This window comes from Mustela putorius, unplaced genomic scaffold (genome assembly GCF_011764305.1).
Source record: "Mustela putorius furo isolate JIRA1106 unplaced genomic scaffold, ASM1176430v1.1 tig00000151_pilon_pilon_pilon, whole genome shotgun sequence".
NCBI lineage: Eukaryota > Metazoa > Chordata > Mammalia > Carnivora > Mustelidae > Mustela > Mustela putorius.
Window position 1 is genome coordinate 8,546,474 of NW_025421296.1, and position 21,316 is coordinate 8,567,789.

At 39.0% G+C, this 21,316-nt stretch overlaps 1 protein-coding gene across 3 annotated transcripts in view; it reads left to right on the top strand.

Annotated features, from left to right (window-relative positions):
• TOX (thymocyte selection associated high mobility group box) overlaps nt 1–21,316 on the top strand; it is a 300,451-nt gene that overhangs the window by 258,776 nt on the left and 20,359 nt on the right. For all 3 annotated transcript variants that reach the window (XM_004768782.3, XM_004768783.3, XM_013064718.2), the window contains 2 exons: nt 8,288–8,518; nt 19,989–20,069. In XM_004768782.3, coding sequence (XP_004768839.1) covers nt 8,288–8,518; nt 19,989–20,069 — 312 coding nt within the window. The remainder of the gene's footprint in view (nt 1–8,287; nt 8,519–19,988; nt 20,070–21,316) is intronic.

Sequence of the window (21,316 nt, forward strand, 5' to 3'; positions counted from 1 at the left end):
ATTACCACAAAAGATAATTTCCACTTGGGACTCAGTACTTTTCTTGCAGATTCTGAGGGGGTGCTTACAGGGGAAGTCGTTCTATCCCAGCATGGCACTGAGAACCTAATTCTTTTCTGTCCTGACTTTGATAGGAACCCTCCTGTTAAGCACGCTGCTTTTGGTCAGCCATGAGCTTTGTCTATTATCTGCCGTGCCTTTGACTCAGTTTTACCAGGCTCAGCAACTATCTTCAAGATGAAAGAAAGCTGCCTTCAGTACTCTGCTTACTCCTTTGAGTTCCTGCTTTCACTTACTTTTTGCTTTTAAGAGTTTCTTACTAATCTGCTAGTTCACCAACACATGTTCTTCACCATGTGGACAGAAAGAAGTGTCGTTTCTGTTTTTGTTTTGTTTTCTCAAAGCAAATAGGATAAGTCACTAGAGAAACAATTAAATAACCTTTTTAAAAAGTGCTTTTTATTTACCACTGTTCTGAAGGCAAGATTCCTGAATAAACTAAAAATGATAAGCAGACAGGTTTCTACAAACACGAAGTGAAATCAAGCAAATGTCAAATCACATTATCTAGCAACTGGACAGCAAATTGGGACTGCAAAGTCTGGGATTTTTCCACGCTGAGCTGTGTTTATTATGCGATTGTTCAACACTTCACATGATATAATAGAATACGTACGATTCTTTTAAAGAATTTCTTAGACCCCAGCCATTGAAAAATACACACTCCTCATTTATCAAAAAGAAGGTATCCCATTGGTTAAGGCTGAGCCTAATGAACTAGTTCCAGGGGAAGATCATAAAATTCAGTCAAACAGCCATTTAGTACCTGATTCTAAATAGTTGTTCCTAAAACCCATCTAGTAATTAAATTATACTAGGAGAAAGTATTTTCAAGGCATATATGTTCTTAGATAATTCATGCCCTGGATAATTGAGCACACTTCATTAATTCATGAATAAAATAAAATAAAGTTAAACATAAGCACCTGGCATTTTAAACATAAGCACCCTTTGCCAGCCTTCTTGTGCATTCTCTCGATCCAGAAGAATAAGAAGTGAACATATTGCCCTACTCAGGCAAATTTGGAAAAGACCAAGTGAATTCAACAAAACTGATAAATACAACTGAGAGTTATATGTGATTGCAATCAACTCTGTCCCTCGCTTTAAAGTAATTTTTCTGGACAGTAGCCTAAAAATCTTAGCCTTACAGAAGGCCACTGAGTATCTTTGCTAAACTCATCCTAGAACAATACTCAGCTATATTTGGCAGAATCAAGGATCCTTAAAAATGAATTTGCTTTATAAACTGTGATACCGATTCATACTTGTGAATCATTTCAAAAGTAAGGCATTTCATAAACGTTTTTTTATAATTGATGTTTTGAGTCACTGAATCTACTGTTATTATTAATGATAATAATAAACCTGATTGCAAAATGAAAGAAGTATTACAGCCTTGCTGATTTCACAGTAACTAGATGACTTACTTTCCATGCTTATTTGAATTTATTCTCATAAGGGGATTTTAGACGGCATAGTGTAGAAAGGAAAGAGAGAATGTATTTAAGTAGAGTGAAAATTTTTCACTTACAGCAACAGCACCATCACAAAAAGTGCTATGATATGCCCTGTTTCTATGGCAAAGTTTTTATAATATTTACTTTATATGATAAGAGTTATAAGTGGAGTTCTGTGTTGTTTGTTCAGCCTATTATGCAGATGGTGCTTGATTAAAATCTATTTTAAACTACAGCGATTACTGCAGCGTCATGTGCATTAAACAGCTCTCCCAGTTCCATTAAAGGCTTTGGGACCACGGCAGTTTATTTTAAATATGCTTATAGACGTTTCTAACTTCTCCAGGGACATTTCAATATCAGTGATTCTCTTTCCTTGAGAGTCTTAACTCCTGTGCTCTGTATTCTTAAGAAGTATTATCCAAGCAATAGCATTACCACACGCTTTTTTAAAGTGAAAAATTATTGTTTTCTTGTGATAAATAAGTTAAATACATCACTATAATTAAGCAATATGACATGACAGGAGTGGATTACCAGAAGCCTAAGGATACCTCTAGGGATTTTAGAAATAAATCGATGTCTCCAAGTCAGTTGCAGAAGGCCGATGCATCTTTGTAAAGCTGATGGGAGAGTAATATTTATTTAAGCATTTGTGTGTGTCTTTATTTATTCATTAGTGTTTTAATTGAATGTGAAATAAATCTGTAGGTGATCAGGATGACAGGCAGGGCCTCAACCTAGCCATGTTCATAGGTGTTAGGATTGTCATACAACTTATATACGTGTGGTCAAAGGTCCTTTGTCTCAGAACTCTGCGCCTTTGCCCAGTGCTGTGGGACACAGCAGGGGACATGTTTGGTGATCTACTGCCTGGGAGACCCCACCCCAAGGCTGGGAGAAAGGAAAGATGAATGGCACCCGGTCCTTACTTTCAAGGCGCTCATCGTCATGGGGAGTTTCTATTTTGGTGTTAGATGGTTTCTTCTCTATTTTAAAGACTATGATGTTGGGATCCAGTTAAACTCTCTAGGCTTAAAACCCTGGTGACTTCAGAAATTTTGCAGTCTGAAAAACGCCAAGTGCACACTGACATACTGTCCAATAGAGTCACCACTAAGCATGCATGACTGTGTACATTTAAATTTAACTAACTAAAATTGAATAAATAAAAAATGCACTTTATCAGGTGTGGCTCTATAGCCACTATGGCTAATGGCTCCCCTTTCAGACAGCACAGAGAATATTTCCATCTTTCCATAAAATTCTGTGAGACAATGCTGCTCTAGACTCTAGAAGTCAGGGCCTCTTAGAAAGTGAGGATGTAGAATGATAAGCTTTCATCCATCTACGTAGGAATTCAGGATCTTGACAATCCTCAAAATTAAGGTTCAGGGACCTATTACAAATCCATTTAGCTAATTTTTCCACCACAATCATATCCATCATTGTGTACATCCCATATAGCCAGTGGTCAGAAGAGCCAGGTATCGTTTAAAATGCAGTCTATTACTGGGATGTAAGTGCATCCAAATTATAACAACATTTTTTTTCTCCAAGGAAGCTTTGCATATGAGCAATGATCACGTGTTTTTCAAAAGTGCAATGAAACTATCTCTACAGGCCTTACAAGTAGCCAGTTCATTACACAAAATCTAAAATAACAGCTCGGGGCGCCTGAGTGGCTCTGTTGGTTAAGAGCCTGCCTTTCGCTTAGGTCATGATCCCGGGGTCCTGGGATTGAGCCCTGCATCTGGGTCCCTGCTTAGCAGGGAGCCTGTTTCCCCCTCTTTCTCCACCTGCCGCTCTGCCTACTGTGCTCTTTCTCTGTCAAATAAATAAATATTTTAAATAAATAAAATAAAGCAAAATAATAGCTCATTTCTGTACCCACAGAAACACAAGAAAAATGCAAAATAAAAAATAAGACACCCCCCCCACATCAGGAGGTTCAGGTGGTAGACACCCTTGAACTTCACATACCACTGCCCAGCGACTCGGATGCATTAGATGACAAACCATAATAGGGAATTTTCATTCCACTCTATTGCAGCCTAAAAGCAAAGACAATGTACACACCCAATAAGTCTTTATACAAAGAACACAGAGCAATATAATAAATGATTCCTTTCAAAGCACATTGCATTTTCTTAAAAAAATAGACATCTTTCATGCATTGTTTTTGGTTTTGCTCTTTCTTCTCTGTCAGCTGTAGTGAAAGGGCGTTAGTTTAAATCCTAGTTCTGTGCCATACGGACGGTTCTGTAAGTGGTCCGAATAGCATGATCCGAGAATATAGCTGTAGTGACCTCCTTTAATTACTGAGAGAAAGGCAGTGAATCTTGAGACATGAATACTTTGGTATCTCCTTGAGTGGCAGATAACAGAGGTTAGCATGAATATTTAAAAGGAAGGCATATCAGGGCACCTGGGTGGCTCAGTCCGTTAAGCATCTGACTTTGGCTCAGGTCCTGATCCCAGGGTCCTGGGATCAAGCCCCAGGTCAGGCTCCCTGCAGAGCCTTTTCCTTCTCTCCCACTTGCACTCTCTAGCTCTGTCTCTCCAATAAATAAAATCTTTTTAAAAATTAAATAAAAAAAAAGGAAGGCATATAGATATACTCTTGCTTTGAGGCACAGTGAAGACCAAGCAGATGAAATGCTATGACACTGGCTAGTAGACTGGTGTTGGAGGGGGAAGACTCTCCACCCTCACAGCATAGGGCTCTCAGCTACTCCATCGGGTAGATAGGCGAAGCCCCCAAGTTACACCTCATAATGCATAAATGGCATCTCCTGAGCCTTGAAAATGGGAGGAAGGACTCATGAAGTGCTTGCCTCTACTAAACAAATCATGGGGGTTGAGCAAGACTACATCTGCCTAACCCTATAGGACAGGCCAGGAAAGAGGGAAAGCTTCCAGACAATAAAATGGATCGGTTGCTGAGAATTGTTTGGTGTTTCCAACAGGGTTGCCGTACATTACTTCAACATGATAATTTGTGGTTTTGATACACTCGATAGAACTTCTTACTGGGTCTCACAGGTCATCCTGCTTCCTTGGGTCATCTGTAGAGAGTAGGGCCATGTTATCAGATGCCAGAGGGCAGTTCTCCTTTCTTTTGCAACACAGCATCACACATTCAGCAGATCTAAAATTTGCACCCTCCCATCCACATAACAATTTAAAAAGGAAAGCAGCATGAAGATCAGTGATCCAAAGACATTTCTGGAAGGCGGAGTTGGGAAATTATTTACAAAATTTGGAGAAATCTTTTAAGAAGTGCATGTACATTGCATCAGGGGATACTTACTTCTGTGATTGACAGTTGATTATTTTCCAAAAAGATGTAATCTGCCATCATAGAGGTTTGGATATGTCAGCTGGCTAATTTCTTAATTGAAATTTAAAATAATTCCAGGTTAAATAATAAATAAAATAAAATATCAAAAAAATTAAATAAAATATCAAGGTAGTATTCCATATGGAGAAGCTTCATCTTCATACACTTTATTCCCTATTTCCAAATATTTCCAATCCTTGATGCAATATGACCTCTAATGTCATATTCCCTCTGTTTTTAATATTATTCATTGTGGACTTTGTTGATTCTTTTCTATTTTTCTTTTTAATAAATATTTTATTCTTATGAATATAGGAACGGTCATATTTACAAAACTTGAATCTTATAAAAAATGCAAAGAAGAAAATCATAAAGACTCAGTGTATAGCCCAGAGACATTACTGTTAACATGTCAAATACTTTCAAAAATATTTTAAAATCTTCTGTTTTCTGTCTTACCACATATTTGCATACTGTCTTAAAGTTCTCAAGGAAATTAGTTTGGTTTAATTTCCTATTACAGAAACCATTTATGCTTTGATTCATTCATTCTTTAAGGTACATTATTATTTTTGATTATAATTTTTATTACTATTATAACAAATGTTAAGCACTTACTATGTGTCAGGAACCATGAGAAGTGCTAGTGAACAAAATCACCCGGGTACCTGCCTGCCCTAAAAATGCTTATGCTCTGGGGCAGAAGATCTAACAAATCAATTATTACATAATAAATTACAAGTCTGATATGCGCTACCAAGGAGATACAAGTGAATCACACAAACTTGACTGAGTTTGAGATGCTTTAATAAGACTTGCAAATACAATTGTCAAATAGCAGTTGTTTCAATGCATTCAAAGTTCAGGGGAAAAATGAATTTGACAGTCATCCACCCAAAAAGATAATGGAAACCCTGCATACCTATGAGATCACCTAAGTACAAACTCACAAGAGAAGATGGTCTACAGCAAAAGACATCAGGAAGGCTACAATTGAACGACTGGTGGAGGAGGATGAACAAAGAGATGATTCTGGAAAGAGAGAGGCCAGCGAGGTAGTAGTAAGAGCCAAAGACAGTGATGTCAGGTGCCCTTGGAAGAAAGAGCATTCACAGAGAGAGAAATCAAGTGAGGGGAAGATGGAAAAGTCCATTGAGGTTAGCAAAGGGGCCCTTGGGGATTTATTAGAGCTAAATAGATGGGGAAGGCACCCTGAGGCGAGTTGCAGAGACTGCCTACAGCCAGCAGGGACAGCAACTTGAAGGAGTTTAGTTGTGAAGAGAGGAAAGAAAGAAAGATATGGCTAAGTGTAGCCAATAGGAGCAAAGAGAAAATTCACTTTTTTGTTTGCTTTGTCTCTTAAGTACTTAAGTACCCTAGAGTTGAGGGTGTGTCTGAACCGGGGTCTCTTATTCATAGCATTATGCTTAATTAGTGTAAAGCCTGGGCATCTGGATATTATTTCGAAGTTTCCAGGTGATTCTAACGGGCAACCATATTTGAGAGCCTCAGTTCTAGATCATACTTGTCCACATGTTTAGTTTAGCGCTAACACCAGTTTGCCCAGTAGCAGCTCAGTCCCAACATGCCAGACTTCTCACAGATTCACATGGGGACCAGTGATTTCCCTCACCCCTCAGATCCATCCTGAGAAAGTTATCTTCTAATGTTAATCTCCCTTAGTTTGCCAGGTTCAAAGCATCCTGTCCCTATGGGGGAAGTTTGATCTCCTTGAGTAGACAATTTCAAAATGATATTCTTTTAATTATCTTTCTCACTAAAAACAAAGCCCAAGAATTCATATAGCTTTTCCTCTGTCTCTCCTTGGTTCTTGGAGCATATGTTTTTTTTTTAAGCCATGACTACATGACTTCACAAATTAATATTAAGGTCATTTCTTTCCAATCACTCAGTGGATGTTCTTAAGTTTCCACCAGGTCGTATTTAACACTGGAATATCATTTTAAAGTTTTAAACAACGACAAGTATATACCACCTCAGTAATCACAAAATGGAGCTGAACTGGTTTGCAGAGAAAATGGAGGCCCAGAGAAATTATATCATTTGCCCAAGATGACAGAGATAAAGGATAGTAAAGGAGGGCATGAGTCTAAATCTTCTGGTGGCATAACCACTGGTAATCCATTGCTGACAGTTGCTTTACACAAACTACCCTGTCTAGCGGTTTGCCCGATGAAATACTTATGTTCGTATATATCTTTGCAGAGAGTAAAAAAGCAACAGCAGCAGAAAGTGAAGATGTAGTGATGTAGTACCTCACGTGATCATGTCGGGAAATCACACACATGCGCATTTATGCAGAGAGCAGCATGAAAAGAAGATCCCAACAGACTCAGCACTATCTGCTACTCAAGTAGAGTCACAGAATTATAGAGCTAGAGTGAAATCTTAGCCCAAATCTCCCACTCTATAGAGGTGAAGTGACATCACATATTAATTCGTTAATATCAAAGGTAATATTCAAATGCAGATGTCTTCATTCAGTGTATCTTTTCCCACTTGCATCAGAATAGCCATTAAAAGCACCCAAATATCCACCCTCTAGGACAACGGAGAAAATAGAGTCAATTTTTAAACTGAGTACAAAGCTTTACTAGAAGTGTCTAGAATCTGGAGCCTCATTTCCAGAGATGTGCTTTCCAATATGGGGGCCACTGGGCACTTATAACTATTTAAATTTCAAGCAGTTATAATGAGATAAAACTTTAAATTTTGCTCCTTATTTATTCTAGCCACATTTCCAATGCTCATTGGTCACACGTGACAAGTGGCTACCATTTAGAATAATGCAGATTATAGAACTTTACCCTTGTGGCAGAAAGTTCCACTGGGCATCACAGATCTCCCTAGATTATGCTGGTCACAAAGCCATGAGCACTGCAAGATTTTCCCAACAGCATTCTCTAGGCCTTAAAGACATCAGCAAAAGCCATACAACTTTGTTTTTGGACGTGTCACCCACCATGGTTTGAAAATCATACTTAGGAAGAAGAAGATAAACTCCCCAGAATAAAACACGTTAGATTGTTCACGCAAAAGGGGGAATCTGCTGTTGTCACAGTTAGAATGCTTCTTGTCATTCAGCAGCCCTTGTGAGAAAAGTGAAAAGTTGACAGACAAGGGATAATATTTAGTGGTATAATTATATTATGAAAAGCCAATAATCCTATGTTAAAGTTATGTAAATGAGGCTGAAAGAAGGATAAATATGAAAAGTACAGGAAATATGAAGTTAGTTTTGCCTGAAAAACAGCACCGACAAAACCAAGTGCCCCCCGGGAATGTCTGGGTTTGTGTGATGAGTGTGAGTGAGTATGTCTGTGTAAGTCTCGAAGGAGAGCAGTATGATACATTGCCAGATTTTCTCAGTTCCTCCGTAATTCTGATTTGATGTTTATTTCAGATCAACGGTGGAGAGAAGCGTCCTGCCTCTGATATGGGGAAAAAGCCAAAAACCCCCAAAAAGAAGAAGAAGAAGGACCCCAATGAGCCCCAGAAGCCTGTGTCTGCCTACGCGTTATTCTTTCGCGATACTCAGGCTGCCATCAAGGGCCAAAATCCAAATGCTACCTTTGGTGAAGTCTCTAAAATCGTGGCTTCCATGTGGGATGGCTTAGGAGAAGAGCAAAAACAGGTAAGAAAGAATGCATAGTGGAGTGGGAGCCCACGTGCTTTAAGAATGCACATGCATTCTTTAAAAAATGGCTTTGGAGGACTTGGGGTGAATTTTTCAGATGCCAGAACTAAGGCTGAGAATGTGTCCATCAGAACCAGACTTCAGGAGACTTTCACATCATTTTATAGTTCTTTATCGCTCCTTCATAAATAGCCTGTTGGTTTCCTTTGTTTCAACGTTTATATACTGTAGTTACTTTTGGAAGGGCTTTGGCATGTCCCAGCCAGGATGACATCATACCTTAATGTTGCCAATGTGATCGTAAAAACTTAAAAAAAAAAAAAAAAGAGTACTGAAAGTATTTTGAAAACTGTCCACACCTCTCTTTAGCACTTGCTATTTACCCTTTGGTCATCAAAACTCTCTTTGCTGAAATGAACCTCAGATTTAAGGGGTTCCTACCCTTAGCCATTCCCTGAAGACCACCAGAGTATGTTATTCAAACCCTCATATACCATATTTCTAGGCTACGTTAAATGGGACCAGATGCCTGGTTATTTCCTTCTGGTGTGGATTGCCATGATATTTGAGGACCATGCTTAGGGGAGCCACGTGGAACATCCTGCATCTCAGCCATGGCAGAAAGAGCCCAGAAGGTCTTGAGGTGGATGGGAATCATGGAGAGAGAGCCAAAAGTTCAGTACATAGATGTAGCCCTCAACAAAGATGCAATATTGATCCCGTATTTCTAAACCTAGGACTACATTACCATTGTCGTCATCTGGAATTTTTTGTCCAAAAAAAACCAAGCATCATCATTATGTTACAGTCATTGAAGTGATTATCTAGACACAGCTGTAATTACTGCAGGATACCAAATGGTAGTAATGACCTATTAGTCTCATAGCTGATTCTTTTTTTTTTTTTTAAGATTTTATTTATTTATTTGACAGAGAGAGAGAGATCACAAGTAGGCCGAGAGTCAGGCAGAGAGAGAGGGGGAAGCAGGCTCTCTGCTCAGCAGGGATGCTGAGGCAGATGCGGGGCTCGATCCCAGGACCCCGAGATCATGACCTGAGCTGAAGGCAGCGGCCTAATCCACTGAGCCACCCAGGTGCCCCTCATAGCTGATTCTTGATAGAGATCTCTACCTTTCTTCATCAGATCCAGGGAAATAGGTAAGAAACAGAAAATCTCAAAGCTATATATATCTAGAAGTACCTATATATCGTGAATATCAATCAACATCTAAATGTATACAGTTTCTTCCTCTTTCAGGAACACTTTCCCATAATTTCTCTCATTTGGTCTACTAAATATTCATGGATACTTTCATCTAAATTTTGTAGATTATGAAATAGAGCCAGATAGTCAACTTTATTCATGTAGTCATTCAACAAGTGTTTGTTGAGCATTTTCTATGTATCCCAGGCACTGTTGTAGACACTGGAGATCTAGCAGAGAACAAAAACAGACTGCCTCACTCTGTCGAATGGTTTGTCTAAGATTACTTGGGCTCCTACACAGAATTACTATGACTGGAACTTAGCACGCTGCAAGACCAGTTATGATGGAAATGGTAGAACCAGTAGCCAAGGAACATAGAACCCAACCCCCCACCCCAGTTCTCCCCAAGGCTGCTTCTCTGTAAGCCAAAGCTACCTTTGACAGTCTGAATTCTCTACACATTTTCTTACATCCCTTTCAAGAGTGCCAGCCCAGAGAAGATTTCTTAGGAAGGCACAGGGCTACCATGTGGAGCCCCATGTTGCAAGAGTCATCCTCCAGGACAGAAAATACATCACTGAAACATTCTCTGTGCACTCAATGAAAACATCCATCTCCCTAGTAACAGGGTAGTTGACAATGTGTTTTGTGATTCTATTGAAAACCTAATAGAGTTGTTTTGGGATTTTAGAGCTGATTTCTATCCTACCACAGATCAATTTGCTGTCACACTCCCAAAAATAAGATGTGGTTCCCAGTTGATGTTGGACATTCATGGTGGGATTCTACAATGCCTTCACTTTTCCACTCAGCAGAGCATTGCTGAATGAGAAACTAACTACATATGGACCAGGAATCCCAGCCCTATCCCTGCTCCAGATTTCATAGCTATAATGCCTCTCCAGTTCCACCCCTGATGCCACACCCCAAGACACACCTATACCCCTGTCTCTACTTTGATCATCCCTGTGTGTATTCTTAGTTACACACCTGGCTTCAATACTATAAACTCTTTTGCTTGGTGAGATGAAATTTCCCAGAGGAGACGTTCAGAAAGTGATTTCTCTCCCTAGGGGCTATGCACAACAAATCCCATTCATCAGAGGACATACGTGATTCCCCTCTCAGGACTCAGCCCTCCCCTCTACCCAAGACTCAGCAGCTAAACTGGGCGTGTTGTTCCAAGGCTCAAATGTGCTCTTTTAGCTTCTACTTTTCCTACAGTTTTCTTCCACAAAACATCAGTAGCCTGAGCTATCATTCATCTGACTCCTCTTCTCTATCTCCCTGACCCCAGATACCTTTTCCTAATTATTTCCCACATTCACTAGAGGAACTCGTGTGGTTTGAAGACCAGTGGTTTAAAAGGGGGAGGTGTACAAAGGCCTTCCTTAGCCTGGGATCGGTCCTTCACGTTACTGATGTTAAAAGTCGGTGTCTACACCCATGTCTCCAGTGGAAAAGAATAACATTCGTATGACGAAAATCGGGTAGCTCCTCAAGGCAAATATAAAGCTGCAGGTTGCTCCTACTAATTCTATTATAATAAGGCCGTTTATTTTATTACAGCAAGATAGCAAACATTAAGGTAATATTCTGCATTCTTTCAGTGTGACCATATAACATATTTACAGACTCAAAGAATATGAGATTCACTATTCTCAACTGTCATCTTAAAAAGGGAAATCACTCCCATTCTGTATTCTGCCTTTCAAAGTGGGCCCGACCCTTTCTAATGCAGAGAGGATCATAGTTACGATGTAACATTTAAGGATTTTTAATTGTATAGGCCTGATTACAAACGTTTTTCTCTTTCTCTTGTGCCTTTTATTTCCAATTTAGTAACTCAGTAATGAGTCTACCTTTAGGTTCTCCTTTAATGGAAATAGTCAGAGTTTGGAGGAAGAATTTGTTTTACAAATGAAGGGTGAAATTCTGTAACAGTTGGCCTGTAGAGCTCACTGGATATTACAAAGCAGTTTTGTGATCAGAATCCAGGTGTTAAAAAGTTATGCCAAGATTGTTTGGGGAAATACTTAATAAACATAACCATCTTTTCTTCTTACTAAAAAAATGATATTTTAAAAAATGAAACACATTACCAAAGCGAGGTTATGGGAGCAGGGTGAGCTGCTCTAAAGTGGCTTGTCCCCATTTTATGCTCCTTTGATGTAGCAGGGGTTTAGCCTAGCTCATCGTTCCCTCTCAGAAGATGATCTTGCTTACTAAAGGCAGTGGGCCGAAGAGTACGCAAATAAGTATGGTCCGTTACATGCAGAGGATGGAAGCCCGTCCCGGGGACAAGCAGAGAAAGGATCAAATGAATGAAATCAAACACTGTGCTTACAAAAGGGAGTTTACCCCATCCAATGGGCCACAGTTCTGCTGCTCCGTGGCAGTGTTTCTCCCACAGTCTACAAGAATCACCAGCAAAGCGAACATGCCCGTCTAGAATGCACATTTGGGCATCAAGAGAATTTTAGCAAAATATCCCAAAGTGTTATGATGGTGTATTACCACCTGTTCTTTCCCTTTATGTTGACTCATTGTGCCAACATAATACAGTATCTCTATTTGGAACTTAATTTAATTGTATTTTACCCTCCTTTAATATTCAAATTTGGGAATACACCTCCTGCTATGTATTTTTAACCGAATGTTGCTGCAGCAGATTAGAGGCAGACCATTAAACTCCAAAATTTAGGCGTGTTACAAGAGCCCCACATGATGTCATGGGCATTGTGTAGGCAGCTGGCTCAGGCAGAAGCTAGGATTTCACGTGCCACGATTGTTCAAAACATCCTGTTGTCATAATAACCCCCAATTATGAACAGCTACAAACATAAACACAAACCGGGGAAAATGGACGAAATTATTGATGATTTATTAGGGGCTCCGAAAATTACAATATTTAAGGAAAAACAGCCATTAGTGAGATTACAATTCAATGTTTTCTTGACAACCAGAGGGCACATGACTAATAGAGCTGCTGTATGTTTATATCACATGCTTCCTCATTGTGGAGGATAGGCAAGAATGAGAAGCCACTGCAGAAGGGCAGAGCTTTATTTTGAGAATCTATAGTGAGGGAGCAACTGTACATACTTGGGTTTCTGTGAAGAATCTCTCAAAGAAGAAAAATCAGAAGGAGGCTGAAAGAAGTGGTAAAAATCCTCCAGGAACACAAAACCTCCCTTAGGAGCCATTCCTTACCAAGCTGCTGAACAAACTTCGCCTATCCTCTGATTCCCAACCCCCCATCCCCATTTTAATACTTTAATACTTTGGAAGATGGTGCTGAATCTGGAAGGGAAGGAGGATTGTGTTTGGGATTTCCAACCAGAGGTTTTAAATGCTAATGAATCGTAAGACAACGGGAAGCCCATTGCAGAAGCATACTAAGTCTGTTCTGCAGGCACCAGATGGAGAAAGGGAAATGAAACATAAGTATTGCTGTGATGTTGGTCTTTGCTTCTTATCTTTCACTGACTGGAACCTACAAAGAGTGGAAAATAATAACAATATCACGCCCTTCATATTATATTCCTTGGAGTTTCAGCAACCCTCAGCATCTTTTTTATGAGGTTTCAGCTAAATTTCTTGTCTATCCCCGTAATTTCTGAATTCTCTCGATTCTGGTCACCGAAGTATAAGATCTGGGTCCACAGTGACAAGAGAGAACAAATCCAGCCGTACTAAATTAAAGAGTCCGTCCAGCTTTGAAGCCGAAGGGGTTGGTCCAAGGAACTAGAAAAGGGTTCTTGGGTCCTTTTTAGCCATGGAAAGGCAGCTCTTAAGTGGAAAAGGAAAGTCACCTTAAATCAGAACCAGATGTAAATTACTAAATGAACCTTAAGTTCCTAATTGGAGACACAGTCGGGCTGTAATACATTTAGCAAATTACAAACAAAATGTTCTTGTTTACATTACATTAAATGGCTTTAAAGCTTCAGCCAAAGAGCTAAATAAACATGCTGTTATGCTAAAAATGGAGTGGAAGGCCTGTTTGGGGTTTGAGTATATTCAGGAGAAACCGCAGCCCACGGTGCCCGGGAAGTATATTTTTGTAAATGTTGGTCCTGTCGTGCATGCAAGAGGAGAGTAGATTTACCTCCAGATCGAGCCTAATGAGCAGATCTCACTTGCAGGGAAACTGTTTGAATACTGTAACATATGCCTTCTTTCAGGATGCATAATTCATATCCAAGGATATTAGCCATAGCAGTTCAGCTCAATAGCAACACCTCATTATTTTATCCCTCAGTATTTATTCCTATGTTTGACGCCTCATGAAATTACTGTTAATGTGTTTATATAAGGGCAGATCTGACACAAGTGGCAAGAATGTAATTTCCTACTCATTCTTTCCTGCTGCTGTGTCCTCTTCCCTTGGTAGAAGTGGCAAGTGTAAATAGTTAATTTGCTTCAATTATGAGCCTGTCCTGCTAAATTAGAAGCAGCAGGGATATGAAGAGCCAGAATTATACTTATGAGGCAGCTGACAAATCCTCTGAGCCCACAAAATCAAATCATTTACTCCTCATTGGTGCTCAAACACCCACCGGAGAGGTGCTGCCGCGGTTTTTCCCCCTTATCTTCCAAGCAAATTTGGATTTGACGTCAACAATACTCAAGGTTAACTGAAACCCTGCTGCACTGTAGCATTCACACATGTGTTTATCTTAGCTGTTTCCTTATAAACAGTATGCATGATTCCTTTTTTTTTTATTTTTCCACCCCAACCGGGAGTAAAAAATGTGAAACAATTGTTTATGTTTAAACTGTAGGATATAAGACAAGTCGAATTCCTAAAGATGTGCAACTGAGCAATTAATTTTAAAAATTTTCTTAGAGGAAAGGGTGAGCCTCTTTAAGTTCTAAAATTCAAGTACAGATGTGTCCATAATTGTGGGCACAATGGGGCTACTACCTGCGGGTATAAACCCAGGTGGGGCACGTGCAGAAATAGCCTAGGCTCGTATACAGTGGAAGTAGACATTTCCTTGGAAGTTTCCATGACACTGATGGAGAGAGAATTTGAAGAAGATACTCCTTCAAACCGGTTGTCCTTTATGTATTACTGGTGGAAATATTTGAAGAGGGTGGGATGTATGTCTGTATATCAAAGGATTCATTTCCATTGGTGTGCATTTTATGTAGAAGACGCAATTCAGAATTTTATCCTGCGCACTCATCCTAATACCCACAGAAGGAGAAATCTTGCCCTGGAGACTCCACACTCAATCGCACGTATTTCCTGGGCACGTACTACATACGTACCAAGTAGGGCTCTGTTTGCTGGGACTTCATCCGAGGACAGTGCTGGTGAGTGTCGGAGAGACTCATCAAGGGGAGTTCTCTCGCCGCTAGGAGGAGCCATCGAGTCGAGTGGGTGTATCTAGGATTCCAGGTCAATTTGGTTAATCTCATGGTTAGGTTATGTTCTTTGCAGGATATGGGGTAAAATAAGTATCCATGCTAGTCTGTGTTTTCTTATCTGTAAAATGAGAGTACTGATACCAACCTTCTTGTTGAAAGAATTAAAGACTATAGTGGACATAGACAAACACAAAAAATGCATGCAACAGAGGCATTTTGTTTGTTTGTTTGTTTGTTTAATTTTATTTATTTATTTATTTTTAATTTGACAGACAGAGATCACAAGTAGGCAGAAAGGCAGGCAGAGAGAGAGGAGGAAGCAGGCTCCTGGCTGAGCAGAGAGCCTGACGTGGGGCTCGATCCCAGTTCCCTGAGAACATGATCTGAGCCGAAGGCAGAGACTTAACCCACTGAGCCACCCAGGCGCCCCCAGAGGCATGTTTTTAATGCCTTTTTTGATTCTATAATTTCAGTTCCTCACATCACAGCAGGAATACAGTAGGCACTCAATATATTGTTACGTGTGGTTGTATGACCTCAACACATATTTTGTAGCCGTGTTTTCAGACAAAGAGCTTGCCTACCCTTCCGTAAGCAGGTCATTCCGTTACAGTGTTGATCATTTAGGGGGATCAGATGGTCAGCAAAAGAATAGATAGTAAGATTTTTGTCCCATCGTATAATATTTTCAGTCCTCTGAATACCACTTTATAAATGTCTTTGAGTTCCGGAATGCCTAAGAAAACGCTGAGCAAGTTACACATGATGGAAATTTAACCACATTTAAGTACTAAGTTCTATATAAAATACAGATGCACTTGCTCTAGCTGTCCTAAATAATAACAGCATTGAAAGAAGCTGCAAACATTAATTTCTAAAGGATACAGCAGGGAATTGTGATTAAATTATTATTTCTTATACATAACTACTTCTAAGCATTTTCTATAAATATGAACTTGTAGTGGGGACAAAAAAAAAAAAAAAAACCCTACATTTGAAAGTCAACCAAAAGGAAAAATGCCTTTTACGTTTTTTTATAGTGTTTGAATAGAATACAGAGTTGGAAGAATTATACATTTTTTTTCTTATTATTACTGCAATGGCTTGGTGGAAATAAACTACGACTATAGAGATTAACTAAGGGCCAGAGCAGAAAAGAAGGAAGGAAGAAGGAATTAAATGGTATTTATAAGATTTTCCTTTTTTGTACAAGTCAGATGGATTGTTTGTTTGGGGTAGAAAAGGAAATCGACAGATTATATTAGACTTTTTTTTCTATTTGAGTTTATCACATTCATTGATATTGAACTGCTGATTTTAATTAGGGATTAACAGCCTATGAAAACATGTGTCCAAGCTGGTATTTAGTGCATTTCCAAAATGATTCAGTGAATCACTAGATTATATGAACAGGCTTTGGATTCTCTAGAATTGCTATTTGATGTCTATCTAGGTATGTTTTAGATTAGTCATTATATATGTTTTAGTTTAAGCAGTAAGATGCAGTCCTTAGATAGGATATGGTAGCTTTCTTAGAATAACAAACCACAGCATATAACTAAGTTAAGACAGGATGAATTCAAAAGTGTTTGGATGAGCTGGGGAAAATGATAAATGATGTATTATGATTTTTAAATCCTCATCTGGCCAACTTTGCACTTTATTTCAAACAGCTGTAGACCATTTGGAAGCCATTTTGTAGTTCAGCCGAGTACTAATATTTACTGTATGAACCACATATCTTTAAAATATTTGTCTTTTCCTGAGAGAGAGAGAGACCGTTTCTTTCCCAAACTTAACTTTGACATAAATCAGACCCATCCTTCCCATTTAGAAGGTTTGATCATTGCAAGATTGTTCCTAGCCAAACACTGTTCACATCGTCTTCGGTTTCTGCAAGTAAGAGACTTTGTCCATCCATGAATAGAGGCTTTGAGACATTTTTGAGGAACTCTTTGCTGATGAATTTTAAATAACTGTTCTAAAGTCAGTCAGGACTTCGCACTTCACCTCTGTGTGGAATTCCTGCATGGTTGTATCACTCTCTCATATGTTTGAGTGCTCTCTTCAGACATAGCCATCAGCTGCGGGATTGTGAAAGCATCCACGTACAATTTTAGACGGTAGCTTGAGAAAGACATACCAGGGTGTATAATACTGGAGCCATTAGGTAGTTCTCAAAGGTGAAGGTTCTAAATTACCATCAGGGAAACCACCTCAGATTTTAATTTCACTCTGGGCTACTCCCCGTTAACCGCAATTACAGAAGTCTACCTCCTGAAATGACCACCCTTCCACTCCTCCTTCTGAACATCTACAGCTATGCAGAAAAGAGCGGACCCATCAATCCACATAATATGACATGATGAGTTTACTCTTTTCTAAAGTGGTATGTAGGCACTTTTGTGATGATCCCCCATAGCCAATCATCAATAGGCAATAGGGAGCCATTTCTAGAAAACAGGGCACTCTGAATGCTAGTCAGGTATCCTGTAACAACATCGATCCCAGAGTGAAACCAGGGGGCACATATCCAGCCCGAAACATATTGAGTTAGCAACCTTTCTCCAGTGGTTGTTAATCAGCAAATTTCAGAAAGTTAACTCTTTGCCTGATGTTAACTCCTGGGACCCCAGCAAAGGCACAGCTCTGTAGTAACACTGTTGCTGTTCCAGTGGAAACCAAATGCAAGAAAGATGGCAGATGCTCTAATCAGACCATCTGACAACACCATCTTATCTATGGCTACCTAGAAAATGATGCTTTAGTCAATGCTATAGACTAGACTGTTATATTTGTCTTTGAAAGTTAAAGGAGTAGCATATTAATAAAAACATGTTAGAACCGAGTATACAAATACGTATTACCATTGAAGATATACTTACCAAATATTTGCTGCCAAGTCCTGAGTAGCATCTCTGTGTGGCGGGGCGGGGGGGAAACCCTCTCAAAGACAGTTTTTAAGGTATTAAAAGTAAATATAAACATTGTCAGCTTAAGATCATTAATTCCAAATCATGTCTTGGAAAGGAGGTTGAAGGAAAACTGTAAACTACAATCTGTTTCTCAAGGGAAAAAAAGATAAAATCAATAAAAAGCAGGAGAGTTCTGTGTTTCCAACTGTGGCTGAACCAAAGCATATACTCTACACACAGACCATACTGTTCAAAGGCATTTGTTGTAGGCTGGCATTTATTTGTTTTCTGAAAAAAGAATCTGAATTCAACTTCCAATGATTAGCTCAGTGAGTTCAGAAAGCTCTTGTACTCGAACCAAGGAATTTACTGGCTTTTTACTAACAGATTTCTTTTAAGTTTCTTTGGCTTTATATTTAGTAAAGATAACACAATGGCTATATGATAATCTTGCATGAATTCCTAGTTGTCTTATGGTGATTGCCTTTTATTTTACCAAAACGTAGAAGTCTAGGCTGAGGACCTCCCACCAGGAAAACAATTAGCACATTCATTTCATAAGGTCTTTTATAATTTTGTTGACAAGGTTAGTCATTTGTTTACCTTAAATGAAATGTTCTGCTTTAATTAATATATTCATGAGTAAATAACATTTCTCGCATCTTGAATTTCGCAGTTGGAGACCAGGCTCAGCAAACCACCTTTGGCATTAGAAACCATAAATTGACCTCTGCTGCCGACTTGGGCAGATATTTGGTCTTTAGACATCATTTATATTTAACGACTCTGACTAATTCTAAAGCCAGTTTTCAATACTGATCTGTGTCTGTTTTGGAGCTCAGCGTTACGAAATATTAGCCAAGCCTCATTCCCTGCTATAAAATTCAAGATGTGGGGAATTTAAAATAGGTCTATTGATGAAAATACATTTCCATTTACACAGTAAATGGTGAAAAATATTTTACTCTTTAGGACTGATTTCAAAAGATTGCCAAAAACAGACTCGAAAGCCTTGAAAGAATCAACGTAATGGCAGCCGACAACCATGTGTGTTCACTTTGCTAATCTTTCATTTTCGACTCTAATGACTCCTTTCTGTTTAACTTAGCGATGTGACCTTTAGCATACCAGCAAGTCATTTTTCAGTACTTTTGCTCCATTTAGGATGATTTTACTTTTATTTTCAAGATGATTCCCTCTGAAAGATGAAAAGCTTCTGTAAAATGAAATTCATTTCAGAACATCTGTACCTCTTCACAATGAGGTGTCCACAGATCCATGTCATTCAGTGTCTTCGTTGGAAAGGGCATGACCAGAGCAGGCTACCCGGCATGGCACGCATGCCGTCCTCAACCACTCAGCATCCTCATTCCACTCCCCAAATGAGTCTTTGACCGCCATAGCCGATTCCTGAGCCTTTGAAAATGGAACTTCAAGGCTCGAAAGGTTAAAATAGTGATGAACCTGCAAACTTTGTAACTGTTCCCTTTGATTTACTTTTTGCACGTAATTGGTCATCTGTGAATTCTGTCCTTGTTTTTATATTTAGCATGGACCATATATACCAAGATTTTAATGCACTATAGGATTATCTGCCCATTATATAAATATGAATGGCTTCTTTACCCGCTTGTGGTTTCCCTGGGAACCTTCCTCAATAGTATCTTTCTAAGCCAACTACCTCCACTCTCAAAGTAACCCAGATAAATCCTTTCATATGCTTAATGTAAATGGAAAATTTTACAATTGTTCATCTTCTTCTTATCAAGTCTATTGCCGTACCTCTTAGAAATCTGTTTCCATAAGAAAACATAATCTTTGGGGAGATATATATTATTATATGATATAATTGCTTGTGTTTGTGTGTGAGTGTGCATGCACATGGACAATTATGACTGTGCATTGTACTTCTCTGGAAACAAAAGCAGATGCACTTTCTAATCTAAGATTCTTTGTTGTTGTTATAGGTCTATAAAAAGAAAACCGAGGCTGCAAAGAAGGAGTACCTGAAGCAACTAGCAGCATACAGAGCCAGCCTTGTATCCAAGGTAACGTGCAACTGTGCGGTACCAGGATGACGTGAGGGCATCTTATCGGAGCCTATGATGGTCATTTAAAAGCATAAAAGATCACTTTAGCATTTCCGCACTATCCTCTTTGTTGAAAAAGAAAAAAATAAATCCTAAACAAAGCTATACGCTGTGGAAATATTGGTTCATACCTAAGGTCCAGAGTGGCATCCTTTGGGGCCTTCTGTGAAATATTGTCCACCTGTGGATGATTGGTTCTGTGGGTTAGTACAGCACATTCTTAATCCTGAGCCAGCCTTCTATTTCTCCATACCCCCCTTAAACTGCCCCTGCCCCCTGCCCTATCCCATTGGCCATTAGCTGAGGAGAAGCCAATGGACTGAAATTCAAGCCTCATTATGGTGGCTTTAGGATGTAAGCCTGCTCCCCTTCCCCCCTTTCTCCCCCCCAAATCACGGCATTTCATTTGAAGTGAGAACACCATTTAAAAATACCTTATGCTTTAGAATATCTTAAACACTAGTTCTTTCTGTGATAAATGCTCAAGAGTTGACTCTCTTTGGTCTCAGATTATTAAAGATATAGTTTCCTTTATAGATTGCTCAGGGAGGTGACCTCAGAGAGACAGAGCTGAATCTGTAAGTACTTGACAGGATGTCCTATCAAGTCCAAATTGGACTGTTCCTGGCGGTGAGTGGCTCTGGGCTCTGGACTTCATTCCATTCACCCACAAAAGCTGTTTCCTCTTTCATCCACAAATATCCATTCCCCTTGCTACAACCTTAAAGCAATTTGATAAATAAGTTTTCTGTCAGGGAAAATATACACTGAATATATTGATGCAGAAAAAAAAGAACACAAAATACAAATGCATGAGAAATCTCATTTCATTATTGGTCTAATGAAACTTTATGCTCCAATTCTAAGAAGACTTGATGGGGAAACTTACTATTTATTATTTAACCTTAGAATTTCCAGCTCTCCTGTAGTATCTCACTAAGGATCTCACTTTCTGGTTTATCTCACTCCTTTGGAAAATATTTTTATTTTCTGCTGATACTATCTCCCATTTCAGTATATTTACAGAATTCACAGAATGTGTGTGAAATTTTAACCAAAAAGTGAGGTATATAAAATATATAAATATATAAATATAACATATTTATATGTTATAATATATATAATTTATACAATTATGTGTAAATATAATAAATATATAAAATATTAGATCCAACAGCAACACAGACAAACAAACAAAAAAAGAG